Consider the following 20055-nt stretch of genomic DNA (forward strand, 5'->3'; position numbering starts at 1 on the left):
TAAGCATCTGTGCTAGGCATGACTTCATGAATGAAATATGTAAAATATGTAAAAAGAGATGCAATGAACAAAAAAAAAACATGCAGAACTCTTCTCCCCTCAGGCTGTAAGTAGAGAGCTGTAAAGGGGAATGGGGCACGCTTTGGTAAAATGTTTATCCCTCGGGCCATATTAGCACTGAACAAGCTCCCACATTGAATGTATCACATGTATGTCTCACCTGCATATATAAGTATAAGTTTCAGCTGTTGAATTCATATAAGGATGCTTGTTGAGTGTACAGTGGGCTCCAGAATAATTGGCCCCTTTTATTTTATGTTCAAACATGCGGGACAACTATATACTTTTATTTCAATACATTTTCTCTCATGTTTCAATATTTGTTATTTTTCCCATGCTTCGTCAACCATCAGCATGGGAAAAGCCAACGAACTGTCAATTCAGAAGACACCGATGATAATTGACAGGTAATGGGTTGGGTAATGGGTACAAAAAAAATGCATAAAAGGTTAAACATACCACTTAGCACTGTAAGGGCAATGATAAAAAGGTACAAGACATATGGAATGGTCACAAACCTGCCAGGAAGAGGATGCAAGCGCATACTATCCCATGGATGGTAAGCAAATTGGCAAATATGGCAGTGGGTTATTGATGTTTTGGGGATGTTTTGCTGCCAATGTTCCAGGGGCACTATTTAAGATCAATGGCACAATGAATTCAACAAAGTACCAGGAAATCTTGGCAGTCTCTGAAGAAGTGGTCTCCCCAATGAGTTACAGCATTTGTTTTTACTTATTTATCAAGGGTGCCAATAATTCTGGAACCAACTGTATGTACCGTATGATGTGCATTTTTTGTGAAGATGTTGCTTTTGTCTTTGTGTATGTGTATTGCATCTGTGAAGACAAATTTCCTCTTGGAGGGAGAATCGACTGACCAAAAAGAAAAAAATTATACAAAAGATACTTGATAGCACTTTCTTAAGAGAAACTGAATTATTCTGAAGCTCAGGTATAAATAAAACAACTTCCACTGTGATAGACATAATAATTCCCAGCGGTAGAGCAGGATCACCCCCTAGTTTGGAGAAAGTTGCAGATCACACTTCTATTACATAAAGATTTGGATCAAGTCACCGACAAGTCACCAAGTAGGCAGTCATTTTCTTTATAGAGTTAAGAGGAACTAGGAACTGGCTAAATTCAGAATTTAGCTCTTACATGTTTAATTGGTCTGAATCTGACACCAGAAAGCAAAGAAAGAATTCAGTAAAACCTGCTCTTTAATATTTTCAGAAAAAAGTCAGAGGCAGAAAGAAATTGACTTTTCTTTGATATTGCATTGATGGAGTCTCAAGTCAGTTATAAAATGCAACCCATTGTGTAATATCTGTGCTGTATGAGCAACCTTCTGAAATGTGTTGTAAAAACAACATTATAAATTCATTTATGTATTTTATTTGGGGTTTTATTTAGAAATTTGTTGATGTGGAATACATTTGACCGACTAATACAATGTGGTTATGCTGTTGGGAGAGCATATCATGAATACAGAAATCATGGATACAATGCACACTGCAGCTTAGGTTCAACAGCACAAGGTCCTACATCGTGCTATTTAATCACACAAGTCTCAAAGGAAAATGGACCAGAGGATTTAAAAATAATATCTTGCAAGGAAATTAAAATAAGTGCCATATTTCTGTGGTAATACATAACGCAGTAAATTCAGAATCAAATACCTACAGTACTCTACAGGTACCATTTCATGCTCATTGTAATAGTTAATCTTTTTTCATACCAAAGGGATTTCAACATGATGCTAAAATAATTGTAAACCAAACCCATAAAGTAAAATAGTTGTTGTTTGCTTGTTTTTAAAAAGGTGGATATATTTGTATAACAAACACCTTAATTAACCCAACAACCAACACAAATTGTCTTGTTCAAATGGCCTCACTCAATGCATAGCAAACTGGCTTGTTGATTTGAATAACAGGCTGCAAAACAGTTGCCAACAATAACTACTGTGTAAATGCATGAATTAACGTCTTCAGGTGGCTTCACAGCAAGGTCAGTGTGTTGTGTAGGTGGACTAGTCCTGATACAAAAGAGGTATTCATTTAAAATAAATTTAGCAGAGAAAACGCCACTGAATCGTGAAGTAACCAGCTGGCTATGCAAACAGTGCAATACATTTAACATATTTTCAAGCCTAAAAAACAAGACACAATTTCAGAGTTTAAACACAATTTATTTATGCTTAAATAATCAACTAGATCATCCAGTGTTTGTTGGTTTTTCATACATGTTATTTGATCTACTATCCATGAATGCTTTAGGTGTTTTCATATGAATAGATTCAATGGAAGGAAATGTTTCACCAAAACCCAAATAAAAATGCCCTTTTAAACCACAGCAGCCTTAAAACCTATTAATACACTGCTATAATGATTACAAAGACCGGCTTACAGAAAGACTTCTACATCTTATAGCCAATACACATGATACAGTTATAATTTTACAGCGTGCCAGTCTAAAACGTACATTCTGATCATTTCTCTCCAAGTGCTCAAGCCCATGTCTGCAGAGGCCATCCGTTATCAGCAAGCAGTAAACCTTCAAGAAGCATTCAAAAGAAATATCCCCGTATGCATGGTGAATGTTTTAAAGATACTGTCTTTAGAAAACCAGCAATAGTGACAAATGTTAGGGTAATGTGTGTACACAGATAAAAGTTTTTTCTTTCATGTTATTCTTAATACAGTGTTTGCAAACTTAGAAAAATTGTAATTAAAATAAGGTGGATCACATGCATCAAAATATTAGTACTCTGAGGAATTATTTTCACAGAACTACAGATATTCCCATTTTGAGAATCACAGAGAATCGCAGTAGGTTTTTAAAGAAATGTCCTCTGTTAAAATCAAGCTAGCTCTGTTTTCCATTTACAAACATTATACCTGCAGGTAATTGTACAAGAACGTGAAGTTACACCCAAACTCTCTGATAAACGCGGAACAAATCTCAGCATTTCGTTCCAACAAGCTTCTACAGTCCTTTCCAGCCAGTGCCTTCACAATCCGCGAGCTACTTTTAGAATTTATACAGTGGAATTTATATACAGCAAGATCACCAATAATTTTGTTAAAAAGAAGCGAAACAGCATTTTACACCCCGACATTATGGGTCCAAGAAAAATATAAGGCGAGTGTAGAAGGTGATTCAAAAGTGTATTCCTCTGGTTTCACCAATCCAATTTGTTTATGTGCCATCTTTGGTCACAGAAATGTTTTCTCAGGTGCTGCTGTTGTCCTCGGTGTTGTATCGGTTCTTCGCAGCCGATCACCGTGTGTAGGTTGATATGACACCATGGCACCACGTGTCATTGATTACGAAGCCCCGGATCATTGACAGAAAAGTGAGTTTTCATGCTCATGCTAAATCAAAAAAAAAGAAGAGAGAAATGTCTTCTTCGCTGAAAACCATGCGATAATGTGGAAGCTGCAGACACACGTTCTTTTGGCCGATTGATTTCCTGTGTTTGGGTTTCCAGTAATCTCCCCGCAGGAAAATTATAATAAATCTTTTCCAAAACCTAGAAGTAAACAAACATAAAGACAAAGTATCAGAATGCAATAGAGATCCATTTCTGCCCAGCCTTAAAAAAAAACCAAGTTCATCATGTATTATTATTTTTTTGATGTACTTTCATTTGAATACATTTTAATAAGAAAACAGTTCTTAAGACTGGGTGTACGTCTCTATTCAGAAGGGGAATTTTGCATTTTGCAATGGTTTAATTGTGGTGAATAGTCGTCAGCTGTTAAAATGTGAAAATAGGTAATGTTACACACTTGCGATACAGTTCGAAAGTATATGCAAAATATTCTGTAGATTTCATGTTAGTTTACAGTGTCGTGAGTCTCGCAGTGTAATTACTGCATCAGCACAAAAAAAGCAACGCTGTCCCATTTGCCAGACCTCCAGCTGTTTGTTCCCTGTTAGCATTGTAAAATATCAATAGACGCCCAAACACCAGCTCATCTCGGTGTCATGCCACCTCCTTTTCAATGAATCATTTAATGGTCTTTGACATTTCTAAAAAGGCTTAATAAGCAGGCCAATCAGACAGTGAGTTTGCAGCAATGCAAACTCCCTCACAATAGTTCCAACTGAGTGGGCCGGCGGCGGGGATTAGCGGGACAAAGAGAAAGAGTGTCTCATCTTCTTTTGGTATACACTGTTCAGCAGAGTCTGCATGTTACTGAGAGAGGTGCATTTCAATGGCTCTGAAAAGCATTGCAGAGCGTGCTTTTTGTGTCGCTCTAATTGAGAGGGAGAAACTGTGCGTGGCACCTTCAGCGTGGATTTCATTGTGTTTAGCGTTTGTTCATCCCCCCTCCACTGCACACCCCTGCCCTCCACACCCACACCGTGCAGCGGTGGGTGTGTACTCTACGTACCGGTTAGAGCAGTGCGACCATTATGACTGAACCTTTTTCTCCCTCCCTTCCGTCTGTTTCGTCTTGCCGCCTTCCCCGTGCTGTAATTCAGAAAACAACGCAATAAAAAAAAGGACAGGCCCCACCCACGTTTACGAAGCATCAGCCAATCAGAGAGCTAAGCCAAAAATAGCACTCGGGGAAGAAAATGTTAGGAAAAACTTCTTTTTTTTCTATTCACCTTTAAAGGGCAAATACATGTTAGCAACACACTCCTGTTAAACCACACAAGAAGCACAAGGGGTTTTCCAAACCCCTGGAAAAAGAGGGCTTCATGGCAACTGCCTCAGACATATGTACAATACTGTAATGCTTCAGTACTAAATCACCCCTAAATTGAAAATATATGCTGCATATGCATGTTGAACAAATCCTAAATGGATGCTATAGGTTGATAAGAAGTGTCTGTGAATAGCACCATGCAGAGTCTGATTAATGTAAGACTGAGCAGTTATACTTCCAAAGCAGACACATATGCAACCTAGATTTCCTTGCAGACACACCGACACTCTGTCACAGCAAACTGTGATTCTGAGAAACTCAAACTCAAAGGCCCATAGTTTCCATTGTGTTTGATCCCCCAGGCAACACGGTCAGAGCAGCACAGTCAGGGCACGGGGTTCTCGTCTGTGTGCCAACCTCTGCTTTTGCCCTCGGGTTCTTTTGCCCTAAGCCCTTGGAGCGGTCCTCCTCGTCCTCAAACATTTGCGTTTTTTTGGGGTCCCCTTCCTCTGCCCCCCTTTCCCGGTCTCTGTCATCCGGGGTAACCATGCGGCGGATTACTTTCCGGATGATCTGCGAGAGGGGACAGTCAAGTCATGTGGGGTCGCTTCCACATGGCAGGGGAAAGAGAGTATGCAGAGAATGGGCAGAGAACGGCCAGAGGGGCCAAAACGTTACTTTTCTGGTGATGATGTTACCGTCCTCGTCCGTGAACTGCTCCTCCGTGACGGATTCCCCAGGAATGTTTTTGGCCTGCTCTCCCTAAAGAGCGCAGGATAGGACACGAAGAACTGTCACCTCCCCTTACCTGTCGGGAGGCTCACACCTCCACAAAATCTCAAGACATCACCCAAACACACACGTTTAGGATCACCACGGTTCTGCATGAAAGGCCGCAACTATTAAACCTTTTACTAATCAAATCAAAGGTGTCCATCCAAGACGCTCATGTTTCCCTTAGTGCAATTTTTTACAGAATGTGGTGATCATAAATTTTTTTAACAAAATCTTCTCAGGATGCAAAACCAGCTTAGGGTGTGCAAAAAAAGAATATATAATCAGATCCGAATTATGTCGAAATTTGAGGTTACTTAAAAATTGAGACAGCGGTCATAAGACCTATGTATATCACGTAGCATCAATACGTTTAAATAGACTTACTATCATGCCTTGTATGACATTCTGTTTTTGCACACCTTCCAGAAGTCACACAAGCATATCAGAACAGCCTTCATTGAATTCAACATACAATATATTGTTCCAGATTTAGCATTCTGACAGTGGAAGAGGGGCTTGAAACAGATACTCCCAATATGTATAGTATGAGGAGAGAAGGGCAAGCAGGCGTAAAGTTTGACAACAGCCAGTGAGAGGAGAGCCAAGAAACACTGCAAGGCCAGGCGGGGCCACCTGTCCATTCGGCCTGGCCCCACTGGTGCATCGCGATAGGCCACGCCATCACGCCCGTGCCTGCGGTCGCACAGCGCACACAAAACCCACCGCACGGCTGACCACACCAAGACCGCGTGCAGGCCACACTCCAACTCGCCACTGCTGGGTACCTTAAGAATGACCCGTCGCCGAAAAACCCTGGTGGTAATGGTCCGTTCCTCGTCCGAGCTGGACTCTTTATCTCTACCCTCCTGGTGAGTGCGTCAGCAAACATCATCACCAAAGGTATCGGGCAGATTTTACAAGTGAGGAAGAGTGTGTGCGCACAACCAATGGCAACCTATCGACCTGGCAGGGAGTCTGTGCCACATCGAACTACAGCTGCACAGTACTGTACTACAATGAACATCAAGCATGTGCCGTGAAACAGGAATGATACTCTTTATCGCCCCTGAAAGATAACACTGCTTTACAACAGCAGCATTCATTCAAGTGGCCATGAACACAAACAGGGTTTAGTGTCTTATCTTGTGTAGAATGTAAAAAAGTCCTGATTGCGTCAGTGCGGTGATAGTGAAATGCAAAAGACGTAGTCCATTAAGTGGAGGTACTGTTTCACGTGCTTGCTCTGGTCTACTGCACCTGTTGGTATGGTAAACGCTAACCCCCAGTGGTACAACCCCCCCACAGTTTACCTGGACTTTGTGCTCAGATGCAGGGCTGTCGTGGTCCCTGCTGCTTGGTCCCGCCCCGCTCGGGCCATCATCCTCGGACCCCTCGATGCGCTCCGTCTCCTTCGGCATCTTCTGCCCCTCTCCGGCCGAATCCTGCGCGGCAGGAAGTGACCCGACTTGCACGTGCTCGCCGTTCTGCTTCGCGCTTCCCGCCTGTCCCTTGGACGCTGAGGTAAAGGAGTCGTTGTCGTTCTCCGGGCTGGAGGACAACATCGCCGTAAAACAACCGTTAGTCTACACACTCGTAGTCCTCACTTTGTGACAGAAGAGGCAGGACCGGCCGCGGGTGCGTACCTGTTTTCCTGCCGATCGATCAGGTCAGAGCTCAGACTGCGACCCGGGGTCGGCGGCTCCACGTTTACGCTCGACGTTTCGCTGTGCCAACCTGGAATTGAACACATGTCCTTTTCTGCCTGCTCTACTTGACAGAGAATAGCCTGCACCCTCTCCTCAGTCATCTCCTCCCCCTCTGAGCCTTCCTCCAGCTTAACGTCTTCCAAAAGGGACTGCAGCCTCTCGCGCGTCATTTCTTCCTCTTCCTCGTCAGAACCAGACTCGCTGCCCTCCCTAACCGCAAGGATGCCGGCCCCCAGCTGGGCTTCTCCTGCTGACTTCTGCTCTTCTGGCTGGGATGGTTGCACGGGCTCTTCTTGCACTTGCGCTAGGTTAGCTCCATCGTTCTGCCCAGCAGAGCCGGGATCTTCTTCCGCTCCCTCTCTGTCTCTTTGTCCATCCAGAGAGGTGTCCTCGCATACGACTGTGGGAGGCTCTGCTCCGGCAGCAGGACCGTATGGTGGCTGGGACAGGGACAGATCGCTGGGTCTACAGGGGCTACTACTGGGAGAGTCTATGCTATAGTTCTCGCTAAAGAAATCATCTTTCCGAAGTGGGGTGGGGGGCTCATAGCCCAACTCTGTGGGAGACTGCAGTTCCAGCTCGATGTTGTGGAAACCTGAGTAAGATGACACAGTTGGACTGACATGAAGTAACACATCACAGGAGCTACAGACCATACGCATGCAACAAATGAGATGGAAAATGTCACAAATGTTTAGTTTTTTTTCTCACGTGCATGCACAACATTTTAGACTTGCAAGAAAATGCAAGATAGCACATTGAAACACTAAAGGACTGCTTTTAGCACATTACAGTGCAGACCTTTTCAAAAATAGTCAATATGCATATTAGATGGACATTAGTCAAGCCCAGAGATGTTAGCTCCTTCAATTAAGGCTTTCAAAAAGGTAATTTTCAGTGTATGCTGTGCATGACTTATGAGAAATGACATTTATTTCAATGGAAAAAACGTGTTAAAATGGAGAATGTGGTGGAAAGATTTTGGAGGGGTTCGGCCATATTTAGATGTGAGTTTGAGGACTTGGAAAGATGAACCCAGGGGAACTCTAAATGTAGATTTCAGGGACGGAGGGGTCGAGACGTAAACCCTGTGGGAAGGGGGCGGGGAAGAGGAGATTGATGCACAGAGGGTCAGAGCACGGGCAAAGGAGTGGGGAGGAGCTGGAGGAGCAAGCGTCAGGGGAAGGGAAGGCAGAGGGGGACAGGGGAGGACAAGACAAACCAGGAGCTACAAAGCACCCTGAGGAACAGAACAAGAGAGACAGAAAAACCCCACGTGTTATTAGAGAGACACATGATTCGTATGGATGGAGAAGAAGATGATGAAGGTTAATGGCAATGTGAGAAATAGGGATGCAACGCATAGCCGCAGCCACAGTGTAGACACCAGCTTCTACTCTACGAGAGAAATTAGTCCTTATGCGAGCCATGGGGGCACGGGTAGGGGTCAGCAACATGGTCTGCCAGCGCACAGGGATAGGGTGCAGGTAGTCTGGTTTTGCAGAGGAAGCACTCTACCAGGAAGGTTCAGAGAAATAGGAGATGCTCTATAAGCAGTTCTATCAAACAAGCAGACATTCTTTTTAGCCACAGCCATGCTAACAAGAGAGGTAAGTATGATATTAGACATAATAGAACAGACCCTGTTACTCAAAGAAAGCAAAAATGTGCAAGTTAAAAGCAAAATTTGAAAGAGCATGCAACAACAGAGGTTTAGGTATCATAAGCATGTTTTCATGTACCTATATCAATAATTAATATTCAATGAATACATATATAAATAATGGGCAAATTATAAATGTATTCCTTGTATTGGCACTATTATGTCCTTGAGTTTCAAAGACAATTGTCCATAATTGTGACTGAATATGCCACATGCATGTTGTATTACAACTGAACATTAAAAATGGCGCATACAGTACATTTAAACATAACTATTGTTTTACCAAATAAGAACTATTGTTGAATCAAGACTCTAATCCACTTGCTCATCACTGGTAGCAGTGACAGTGACATCCCTAGATCTCTTTAAAGGTGTTCACTGTCAGCTTTATGCATTCAGATTATCAGGTGGGTCAGAGTTGATTGAAGCCAAAGCATTGAGGAACAGCACCATGCCTTGCTGTTCTCTTTGCAGGGAAAAACAGTTACTGTTGCTAGGCTGCACAGTAATCGTTTGAATTTACACACACCTGAATACAGTAAATAGAAAAGAATCAGGTGGGGGGGAAAAGCCTTTATCAGACACTGAGGGATGATTTGAGATTGGCCTCATTATCACTACAGTCTGCATGACAGCTAGTGTTTAGCCATGATGGTTCTGCATGTGTACACAGTTCCAAGAGAGAAATAAAAGGACAGATAGAGTTCAGCTAGATGGGGCTAAACTTTACCATCAGCCTGATCCCGGAAAACAGCGTAATCATCTGCAAAACATCTTGTGCCTGAAATGTTACCATAGTCAAATATTGGCCCTTCCAGCAATGTCACAATATCCATCCGATTGATCTTTGTCAGCACTGCGGTTAAGGCATCCGCTGAAAAGGGGAGAAAATCAAAAGATTTGTTGATTAAAAACTAAAACTAGATACGTCAATTTAATTGTATTCAATTCAGTGCCTCAGATATCTTTACATTTATATTCTTTATCAAAAAGTAAAATGAACAGATGTTACAATTTTCCTATTCTTGCCTCAAAAAACAATGGTTTCCTTTTATGCATAATCTAACAATCTTTATTAAGCAGTTTTTCTCTGATGACAATATTATATTAGAATATGAAAATGTCAGATTAAATCAAAAGAAAAATACATCACTTTGATTTTCCCTAGCACGCGATCTAAAGAAAAAAAACTGGAAAAAAAAACTGGAAAAAAAAAAAACTAAAGGAACATTTTTTTTTCTGCTTCTAAATGTTTTCAGAGCTGCATTAAGGCTTCAGTGCACATCAGCCTCTCCTGGAGACACATGACCAAGGAGATGTAGCAGCAACATTATGCACCCCCCCCCCACACACACACACACACACACACACTGTACTGAGTCATTCACCAAATCTCAAACATACAAATCTCCAAGGGCCCAAGACAGCTCAGACACATACAGGCTAAGAGTAGAACTAGGTCAACCAAGATTATCACTTGACAGGTCTTTTTTTGTTAACAATATGTTTGTTGTAAAGCGTGGCTTTCATTTGGTAACATGAAATTGCAGTGTACTGTGTGTAGTCCCTACTGAAACTCTCTTTGAATTCCCAATCAACAACAGTATTAGCCTGCATTCCCACTGGAAAATAGCCTGCAGAAAAATTATCTTCCTGGTGGCTTGGGGAATTGGAAATAACAATACCTTTACTACTAATAGAAACACTGTAGTTGTCTGACAAGAGTTCTTGGTGGTTTAGAAACCATAATGGTCACATACAATGCCTATTCCATAATGAAAATGTTGTATGCTTTCAGACATATCCCTTCTCCGCAGAAACGTGGAAATCTTCTTTAAGAATAAAAGGGGACACTTACTTGTGGCATTTTTACCATCTCTGTTAACCCATTTCTTTAATAGCATGAAACTCTGAGCTGTCAATGAGTTAGGGTTCTCCACTCGAATGTGGTTTATTTCATCGACAGAGAAATCCATTTCCCTGGCCAGCTCTGCAACACATTAAAAATGGATTAGCAGCCTCTTCTAGACACATGCCGAGAGTGCTGCAGTGCAGACAAGTCCTCAGACTGCAGATGACACTCCCTCGCCAGACAAAACACCCATGGAACAAAACAAAGGGACCCATAATCAAAGCAAAACAAATATAAAAATATTGCTGTGGATACATAAAAATAAACAGTTCTCCATAGAAACAAACAACGGACTGCAGGATGACATCGCTGACGAACGCACAGTCAATGTTAAGAACGGCACATAAAAAAGAAAATGGCATGCTGCCACTGCAGGAGTAATTCCTGCAGATGTCCTCTAGGTGGGGACATTTCTTGCTTTTTCTTACCAGTCCAGCTCAGGCCCAGATGATCTGCTACGATGGCCATTCGCAGGTCAGTTCTCTCACAGGGACTCTGTGGGCCTGGGGAAGGAGAAGAGCACATTAGTATCTCATTGTGTCACTTCAATTGTGGATAATGAAGAGAGACTGTACCCTTTTCTGGCCATACACACATACGCTCTCCAGACGCAATAAATAAATGATAATTTGACCCCCGGTACAATATAAACTACATTTAAAAAATCTTTTTTAGTATAACAGAGCACGTAATTGCTATGGATTGTTCTTTAGAACACACACCCAAATCACAGATCACACAACACAAAAAGCACTAAAAATGTGTACGGAATCTACAATGGCAAGAAAAGGGATAACAGGAAATTTATTCACCCTGGAGTTTGTTAACAATCACTGGTGCTCACATTTTGTGATTTGAATCCTACAAATCTACACAGGCATTTCGGCTCACAAGAAAGATAAAAGAAATAAAAAAACAAAAACAAAAATCAGAATTCTACAGAATTCTACTGAACTTTTGTGTTTGAGACTAAAGTGATTCTACTGATGGGAGTATGCATGCGGACAAATTTACGCTGTGCTAATGTTGAACGTCTGTGTGTAAGCTGCACTATCCACTAGCCGCACAGACACGGACTCAATAGCCCTCCACAGGGGACCAGTCAGCTGGACCAGTCGGCTGCACCAGTCAACTCTAGCATGCTGCAGTAAACTGACCACTTGAGAGGATCTGAATCTTGATAGGACAGTACACAGAAATGACAATGACAGAATGACAGCTACAGTTAAGTCACGCCACAGGCAAATCACAACGGCTCATGCACTAAGATCAACAAGTTGAAAATTTTACAAACTAGGCTTGATCTCCGCGATGGGAGCCACGTGGGGCCCCGCAACCTGACTGCCTTCCTTCCCAACCGTCCGCCTACTCCTCCTTCTCTCACTGCCGGCCTGCTCAACCTTTTTTCTTACGGGCGCTGCCTCAGTTTTCATAACTCTAGCAGACCGCGACGTAAAGGATGGTTGAGAAGATGGTTCTGACAGTGAGGCGTTCCTTGACGTGCTGTCTTCATCGTCTGACAATTCTGACCGTGTCTTTTTCTCTTCGTCAGAGAGGCGACCCACGGGTTTTAGCGCCTCCCCACTAGCGCCTTTAAACCCCTCACTGGAGTGCTTGCGGACCTCACTCGTGCTCTCCCTGCCCCTCTTACCAGCTGAGCCATTCTCAGAGCTTGCTCTCGACCTGTCTTTTACTGGCAATCTGGATGGCACCTGTCTCGTCCTTTTCGGCTCTGCCTTCCCTGAGTGGGACTTACCCTGAGCTGACACTGACGGTGTGACTTTAACCCTCTTCACTTCTTTAATTGGAATTCTAGATTTAGGTCCCATGCTTGCAGAGTTGTCTACTTTTTTTCTGGACTCTGGTTTAACTATCTGCTTCGGCTTCTCCTTTCCTGCTGTAGTAACCTGTAAACACGGTGCTGGTGCCCGCACTTTAATCGGCAGCCGTGACTTTGGCTGCCTCGTCTCTGTCTTCCTTGTTCCATCTGTCTTTATTTTGTCACATGGTACACTGCTCTCCGGCACTTTCTCTGAGTCTCTACAGGATGAGGCATCTACCCTTCTGACTTGCTGAAGTGTCGGCTGTGACGATGATTGCAAGTTAAACACTACACTGCCACACTGAATGTAGTTAGCTTGGATGTTAGAGGACTCATGGTTATTGTTGTTATTGCAGTTCTCTGTTGGGGAGCCCCTTCCCTCAGATGGCTTTGGGGAATCTGTGCTTCTGCAAGGCTTACTTTCTGCCTGTGCTTCTGGGAACGTGTGGTCTGGAGTTTGACTGTCTGGTGTATCAGTTTTAGAATCTGTCGATTCCATGGCATCAGCATCTTTTTTTACAGTAATGGAGGGTGTGATTCCCATTTTAATGGGGGTACGCAATTTGGGATCAATTTTAGAGGCTACCATTGTACATGAGGATGTCTCCTCAATGTTCTCATCAGGTGACGCCTCTCTAGAGTCACTGCTGATCTGTATCAGGGCGCACGTTGATGTTGCAACATCTGAGGGGGCCTCTAGTGTAATCCCTACAGCTTTCTCCACTGTCTGAGCTTGTGAGATAATTATGTCTTGCTTTTTGACCCCTTCCCCTTTGTCCCCTGGCTTCCCTTCTGAGGTATGCTCACCAATCTGAAAAAACTGAAGTCTTTCTTCAACAAAATCCCGCTTGCTCATGTCAATCGCACCACTGCGAGTCATCTCAAACATCTTCCCTTCATGAAAAGGGAAAGGATTAGGCTCGCTAGTCGGCGTGCTTTCATCAGTTGGGGTTCTGGCAGGGGTTGTGTCTGGTGTAGTTGCTTGTGACCTGTCGTCTACTGCTAATCCAAAAGGCCTGGGCTCCTCGTCTTTTATTCTAGAGTCAAAGACTTCATCATCTCCTCCTTTGCTGGACCAAGGGTCAAAGTCCAAACCTTTAGTTGCAACAGTTTTAAAATGGGAACTGAACTCCTCCTCTAATTTGTAACTAAAGTAAGTGTCCGATTGTCCTCCTCTGCCAGACTGTCTTCCATCAGGACAGACTTGTCCATTTCCATTGCTTTCGTTTTTGTCAAATGAGTCACTTTTTGTTTTTGCTTTCCTCCCCTCTTCTGGGACTATCCTCTCCTCTTCCTGGATGACCTCAAGCTTGGTCTGGCTAAATGAGCGATCACATGGCTTTAAAATACTTTCTGTGGCCCACATATCTTTTCTGCTATCACAGGAGAAGCTTAGTGGTTTTGGGTCCTCCTCACTTAAGCCATCATCCTCATCTTGAAGGTCGTATCCATCAAGAGAATCGATTTCTGTTGCATCAGTGTCATGAGAAAACTCTGCAGTTGTTGCAATAGAGCAGTCAGTTATTGACTGATCATTCCCATTTTGCTCAAAGTCATAATCGTCTACTTTTCCATCACCATTGGGGCTGGATTCCCGATGGTTTCCATTCTTTTCCTGCTTTTTGGATTTGGACTTTTCCCCTTCTTCCTCTGCAATCTTAAAGGTGTACTTCTTAAAAGGAATGGGTTGAAAAACAGATTCTTCATCTGTAGAGTCGCTGTCATCTGCCCCAGGGGGCACAGGAGATGGGGGTTGCACTCTGATGATAGGTTCAGCAAGAAGGTGTTTATCATGCTCCTCTTGGAGGTTGACCTCCATCATTTCTGTCTCAGCCTCTGAGGAAGGACAGGAACCCTTCTTTTCAGGATCTGATTGTTCAGAGGAGGAGTCCAGAGGAGGAGGTGGAGGAAACTCAATGTAAGCAACTCTTTTATCTTTTGCTTGACTTTCTGCTTCCTGGTTTTCCTTTGTGGAATCTGCCACGGAAGGTATAGTTTTTTCCGATGGAGATTCTTTGAAAGGGAAAGCTTTGCCTTGCTCCTCTTCTTCCTCAGACACCTCTGGGATTGGGCTAGGCTTGCTTGGCAAAAAACCAATGAATGAATCAGGGGTCCTGGAAGTGAGGTCATAACTCACTTCCTCAGAACTAGGAGTCTCAGGGGTCAGAGGACTTTTACCAGAACTGTCAATAAAAGATACCTGCTCTAGTGTATCATCTTCTGGGCTACCTTGTGGGGATGTAGCTTGTTTTTGTTTAACCGTGTGAAATGCTCCCCTATTTTCGCTACGGTTTTCCTGACTGACAATCTTTTTGTAAGTCCCCTGCTGTCCACCTGGAGTTTCTTTCTCACCCTGCTTGCCTACTTGAATACTGACATAGACAGGTAATGTTTTTAAACCTTTGAAGCTTTCTGCAGTGACAATTGGAGCCTGTTTCTCAATATACTCTACCGGGCTGGGATCACTAATGTCATTAGAGTCTTTTATTGAGCTAGACTCTAATGATTCCGGATATTTGTTTGCTGAAGACTCATCCCTTGATGTACTTGTTTCTGAGCTACCTTGGGATCTGCTTTTAGCTAAGGTGGGTATATGTGACACACTCCTTTCAGAAGGTTTAACTAAAGTATCTGGTTTTGCTTTCTTGGACTGATCACTGTCTGTCAGACTGCCTGGCATCCAAATAGGAATTTGGGATTCTTTTTTTTGCATCTTGCTTTGTGTGTCACCAAATTCTGCATTGCTGTGTGTCACAATTTCAGTGTATGTGTTTTTGTTTGTAATGGAAACTGGTGTAGCCTCTTTTACAGGTGCTCCATTTTTCAAAGGTTGCTTTTTTTCTTGGTCAGAGATGATATTTTGCAAATCAGGACCACTGTCCTCTTTTATGATGCCAGGAACAAGGGTATGGCTTAATTTCTCCTTTTGCACTTTATTGTTTCCATTTCCATGACTCTCCCATGTCTTGTAGATTTTTTTTTCTTTGTCTGCATCCAGTTCCCTGCCATTCTCCGCCTGTGAGTGTTTGGGAGCTGTGGCTTCTGTTAAGCCTTTATTTGACATTTTCTCACCCGATTGTTTTGGAGCAATGACAGGCACCCGTGACTTAATGATCTCAGGGCTTTGTGAGGGAGATGCTTTGCCTTTGTCACTATCTGGAACTTTCTTTGGACCCCCTGCTTCATCTGTGTTATCTGCAGATTTGGGAGTCTTTGCTCCAGTAAAAAGTTGATACACAGGAAGCTTACTTTCCTGGAGCTTTTTCACTGGGGGTTTTGCTGGTCCCCACTGAGGACCCTTGTCGTGCTTTTGAGCTTCTGACTCAAATTTTAGTCTCACAGAGCTTACATTGGATGACTTCAGTTGAACAGTTTGTGAGGTTTCACTGGCCTTGTTCTGTGCTGGAATGTCTCTTTGTTTTGTTTTATCATCATTATAGCGGGAACTGATGCGTTTTTCAGGACTGTTGGGCAAGCTAGCACATTTCCTTTCACTGGAGCTGCCAAACAGTTTCCCTACAGATGGCTCTTTTAGTCTGCCCTTACCCCATTCCTCACCACTTGCTCCATTCTTGTGCTGTGTTTTCTCTGGGCTACTACAGGTAGAACTTGGTCCAGAGCGGGTTTCTCTGGGTTCTCTCTTTTGTGGCTTTTTCTCTGGGGACTGGAGCTCATCATTTAGTTTCTCAGTTTTGTCACGAAAAAACTGAGAAACCTCACTCAGTTTTTCCTCAGCTTCCTTCACTGTTCGATCTACCCTGTCTTCATATATGAGCTTTTCTCGATTTCTGTCAAGTCTGTCTTCAGTAAAACGCATCCATACGGCATGTTTCGGGCTACCAGGTTCTGTTGTATAATGCAACACAGTCAGTTTGTCAATGTGCTCATCCTTGCGTGCAAATTTACCTGCATTATCAGACGCATCCTTTGACGGTTTCTTAAAAAAATCCTTCTGGGTCCCACTGGACATTTTCTCACCGTAATGACTATCAGCACTATGCATATCTGAGCTCTGGATGTGAGGTTGGTCAGTCACAGATTCCTCTGTATCAGAGTGAGAAATGTCTAATTTCTCAGAAAGAAGCATTTTCTCAGCGAATCTGTAAGACTCTCCTCTCAGTTCTGACAATTCGTCATCATGGTATTCAATGGAATGCTGACTCAGTAGCTTCAACGCTTTGTACGAGTCATCAGCAATAAGTTGCGCTGAACTTGGACGGCTGTCCTCTTCCTGAGAGACAGGTGTATTGACTCTTGATGATTCCAAGTAGGAGGGAAGCGATTCTTCAGCAGTAAGCTCCTCCTCCTCCAGGTGTGCTTCATCATCAATGTAGAATCTGTCTGGTAGTTCCTTTATCGCTCGATCCCCCTTGTGGAGATATAACTCTTTATCTGGATGCTTTTTTGTTTCTCGGATGATAACCTCAGTAGGATCAGTCTTATTGCCTTTTTCAATGTGAACCTCTATTATTCTCTCAACTTTTGGCTTTGCTTTAACGTCTTTGTCAAGAAACCTAGGTGATATCTCATTTCCTTTGTGAGACTCACCGGCCTTGTGTTCAAATAAGCCTGCCAGTTCTTTGGAGGGATCCCGACCGGACTGGAAGGCTTTCATTATGTCTCGAACCGACATTGTTTCCTCAATCCTCTCAGATGTAGCATCCTTAGTGGGCTTGTGGTACACCATTCGAGTGGTGGTAGTAATGTGGGTTTCCTCTTTGAGACGCATAGCTTTGCTAACAACAGAGTCCTCCTCTGTATTCACTTTGATCTGAAATGCCTTTACTTTGTCTTTGATAGATCCTGCTTTTGGTTCAGGTTCGATACATGCAGGTGCGGTAATTTCTGCTGCCTCTTCCATTACAGGTTCAGGGGCCCCCTCAGGGGGGTCATAGCTTCTAATGACATGAACAACCTCTGTGCGTGTTTCTGTAATAACGGGGGGAATGGGCACATCTTGGAAGAGGGGTTTAGGCCCGGTACTTTCTGCACTTTGAGGGGCCGAAGGGGTCTTCTCACTTCTTGTTTCAAAGCCACTGTCTGAGAGAGGACTCTTGTCCTGGTCATGAGAAAAGTCCTCAGGGGACTCTAATATAGCATCAGTGCCAAAGACGGAATCAGCGAGTTTGCACAACTCCTTCTCCGAGGAAGAGGAGCGCATGCAGGAGGGTGGCATTTTGAGCTTGTGTTCCTGCAATGCCATGGCGGGTTTGAGAACACGTTTCTGCTTTTCCTCCCCATCTCTTTTTGCGTCATCATATCTTTGCCTCATTTCTGACATTTTTGACAAGGAGTTAACACTAATGTCATTGCTTAAGTAGTCAGCCACCTTAGCTAGACTGAAATCTTTCTCAGATATAGACTGGGTTCTAACAGGGGTGGTTACTGTATCATAACTAGGGGGACATCTTCTGGCACTTTGCTGCGCCTCCTCTATCTCATCTTTTGAGAACTCCTCCCAATCTTCCTCAGGTGTCTTGTCTTTCATGGAGGCTTTGCTTTCACTCAGTACATCCTTTTTCAGGATTTCACTGACTTTAACAAGATCTTCTTTCACTTTCTCAACGATGCTGAAGGGCTCCTCATCCTCAATCTTAGATTCTTTTGGAGGGTCTGTTTGGAAGCTTTTGGTTGCAGAACTGGTGTCAGTCTGCAGGATGGCAGTCATCCTTATCAAATCCTCTTTCATTTCTGCTACATCCTTCAGTATCTCCTGGCTTGATGATAATGAGGAAGAATCAGTTGTTTTGAGGACTGCCGGAGAAATGAACAAAGAAGTTTTGATTGGTGATAGGGTCCTGGAGAAGGAAGACTCAGCCTGCGTACGGGCATCTGTGGGTGTGGTGGTCCTTTGAGGGGAGGCTGGTCTTGTGACAGACGTCACATCAGCATGTTTTTTTACCTGTGCCTCTGGCAAAACATTCACAAAGGAATACACGGGAACAGTTATTGAACTGGATGTCACGGAGGTGGTGGATGTAGCAGGAGACCTCATAGAGGTGTAAATGGAACTCGCAGCAGGAGACCTCATGGACTGGTAAGATGAGGACACCGAGGAAGACATGGACTTGAGTGTGCTGTAGCCTGAAGCAGAGCCGGAATTAAAAGTCTTTTCTGCTTCGTCAAAGGCTGCATTGACACTCGTTGTAGCTGCATGGGTAGTTGCTTTTATCCTTTCTTGTAAACTGCCTCCATAGCTGGATGAAGAGCAGGCATATTTAATTGGTGAGGCAGTTCCATTTAGCAGAGCTGTCTCCATGGAAGTGACTGGACATTTTGCTGGTGAAGACAGGGAAGAAACCAGCATTCCTTTGGATGTCATAACATCTGCAGTGGGTTTCACTGAAGGCAGGCCACATACAGATTTTGTGGATGATGATTCCGTAGAGGCCATAACAGATTTGAATGGCAAACTGGAGCTGTACAAGTTTAGGGTTGACTTTGGAGACACAGGAGGGGTCATGGTAATTGAAGACCTTTCCAGCACAGACCCAGTGGTTGTGACATTGGAAGTTCTTGAGGTCATTGATGCAGCCAGTCCTTTCACAGACACAGGATCTGGTCCAGTTTTACCCGGTGAAGACAGCAGTGTAGTCTTTATTGGGGATGAAATACTTCTGAATGACCGGATGGGAGAAGCTATGTCGCTAACTGATTTGACTGAAGTTGCAGGTGAGGCTCCTAAGGTGGACTTGATTGGAGACACAGAGGATATTGACCACACCGACTTTAGTGGCGAAGCAGATGGTGTGTTGGAAGATGAGCTGGAGAGGGAACCCAGTCCAGACTTTGCTTGGCCAGGGACGGTAATAGGAGCAGTCGACCATGCCTGGTAAGATCTTGTTGAAAAGACAGGTTTGTGAATGTAACCAGCAGGCAGTGTTCTTGTTGTACTTCGTTCAACTGTTTCTTTAATGAGTAAATTAAAATTCAACATAAAATCAACAAAAATGGTTGAAAAACAGAGAGACCAGAGGGAAAAATCAGTCAGTGAGTCTTGTATTATTAAAGGAGAAAGAACAATACATTCATGGGGTTTTGAAATGGAAAAGGGTGATTACAATGGAGCCAAAACGAAAGATGATCCTTTGTGATCCATGGTCCAACGCAAAATACACAAAGAACACAAGAAATTCAGCACAGGAAAAGCACATACAGCAACACAATACGACAAAAACAATGACGAACAAAACAGAATAATGGCAAGACATACACTTGAAACTCAACTCAAAAAAGCTATACTCTTTTGACTTTAGATGTGCTGCATTCTTCTGTCCCTGGCTCTCTCTTTTTCTAGCGTGCCTTTTATCTGTTTGGTCTGAATGTCCATATCAATGATTTTATTTCAATTTTGTAGTTCCGACAAAACAGAAGTAAGGCTACAAAAAGCCTCGATTCCTGTAGTAAAGCAAATATATATTATGGAAAAACATAGGTTCCATGGCT

The 20055-nt window shown here is 43.3% G+C and overlaps 1 protein-coding gene across 17 annotated transcripts in view; it reads right to left on the reverse strand.

Annotated features, from left to right (window-relative positions):
- Nucleotides 1-1448: 1448 nt before the first annotated feature.
- ank3b (ankyrin 3b) overlaps nt 1449-20055 on the reverse strand; it is a 137717-nt gene continuing 119110 nt past the window's right edge. For 13 of the 17 annotated variants that reach the window (XM_061226328.1, XM_061226256.1, XM_061226283.1 and 10 more), the window contains 6 exons: nt 11216-11290; nt 10734-10865; nt 9606-9749; nt 7150-7807; nt 6817-7054; nt 5352-6372 (listed from right to left, as the gene is read on the reverse strand). In XM_061226328.1, coding sequence (XP_061082312.1) covers nt 5893-6372; nt 6817-7054; nt 7150-7807; nt 9606-9749; nt 10734-10865; nt 11216-11290 — 1727 coding nt within the window. In that variant the 3' untranslated portion in view covers nt 5352-5892. Of the gene's footprint in view, nt 3601-4468; nt 5303-5351; nt 6373-6816; nt 7055-7149; nt 7808-9605; nt 9750-10733; nt 10866-11215; nt 11291-12081; nt 19023-20055 lie in introns of those variants that run through there. The other 4 variants (XM_061226363.1, XM_061226227.1, XM_061226237.1 and 1 more) reach the window with 4 other exon arrangements.

Source organism: Conger conger, chromosome 2, assembly GCF_963514075.1.
Source record: "Conger conger chromosome 2, fConCon1.1, whole genome shotgun sequence".
In the NCBI taxonomy this organism is placed as follows: domain Eukaryota; kingdom Metazoa; phylum Chordata; class Actinopteri; order Anguilliformes; family Congridae; genus Conger; species Conger conger.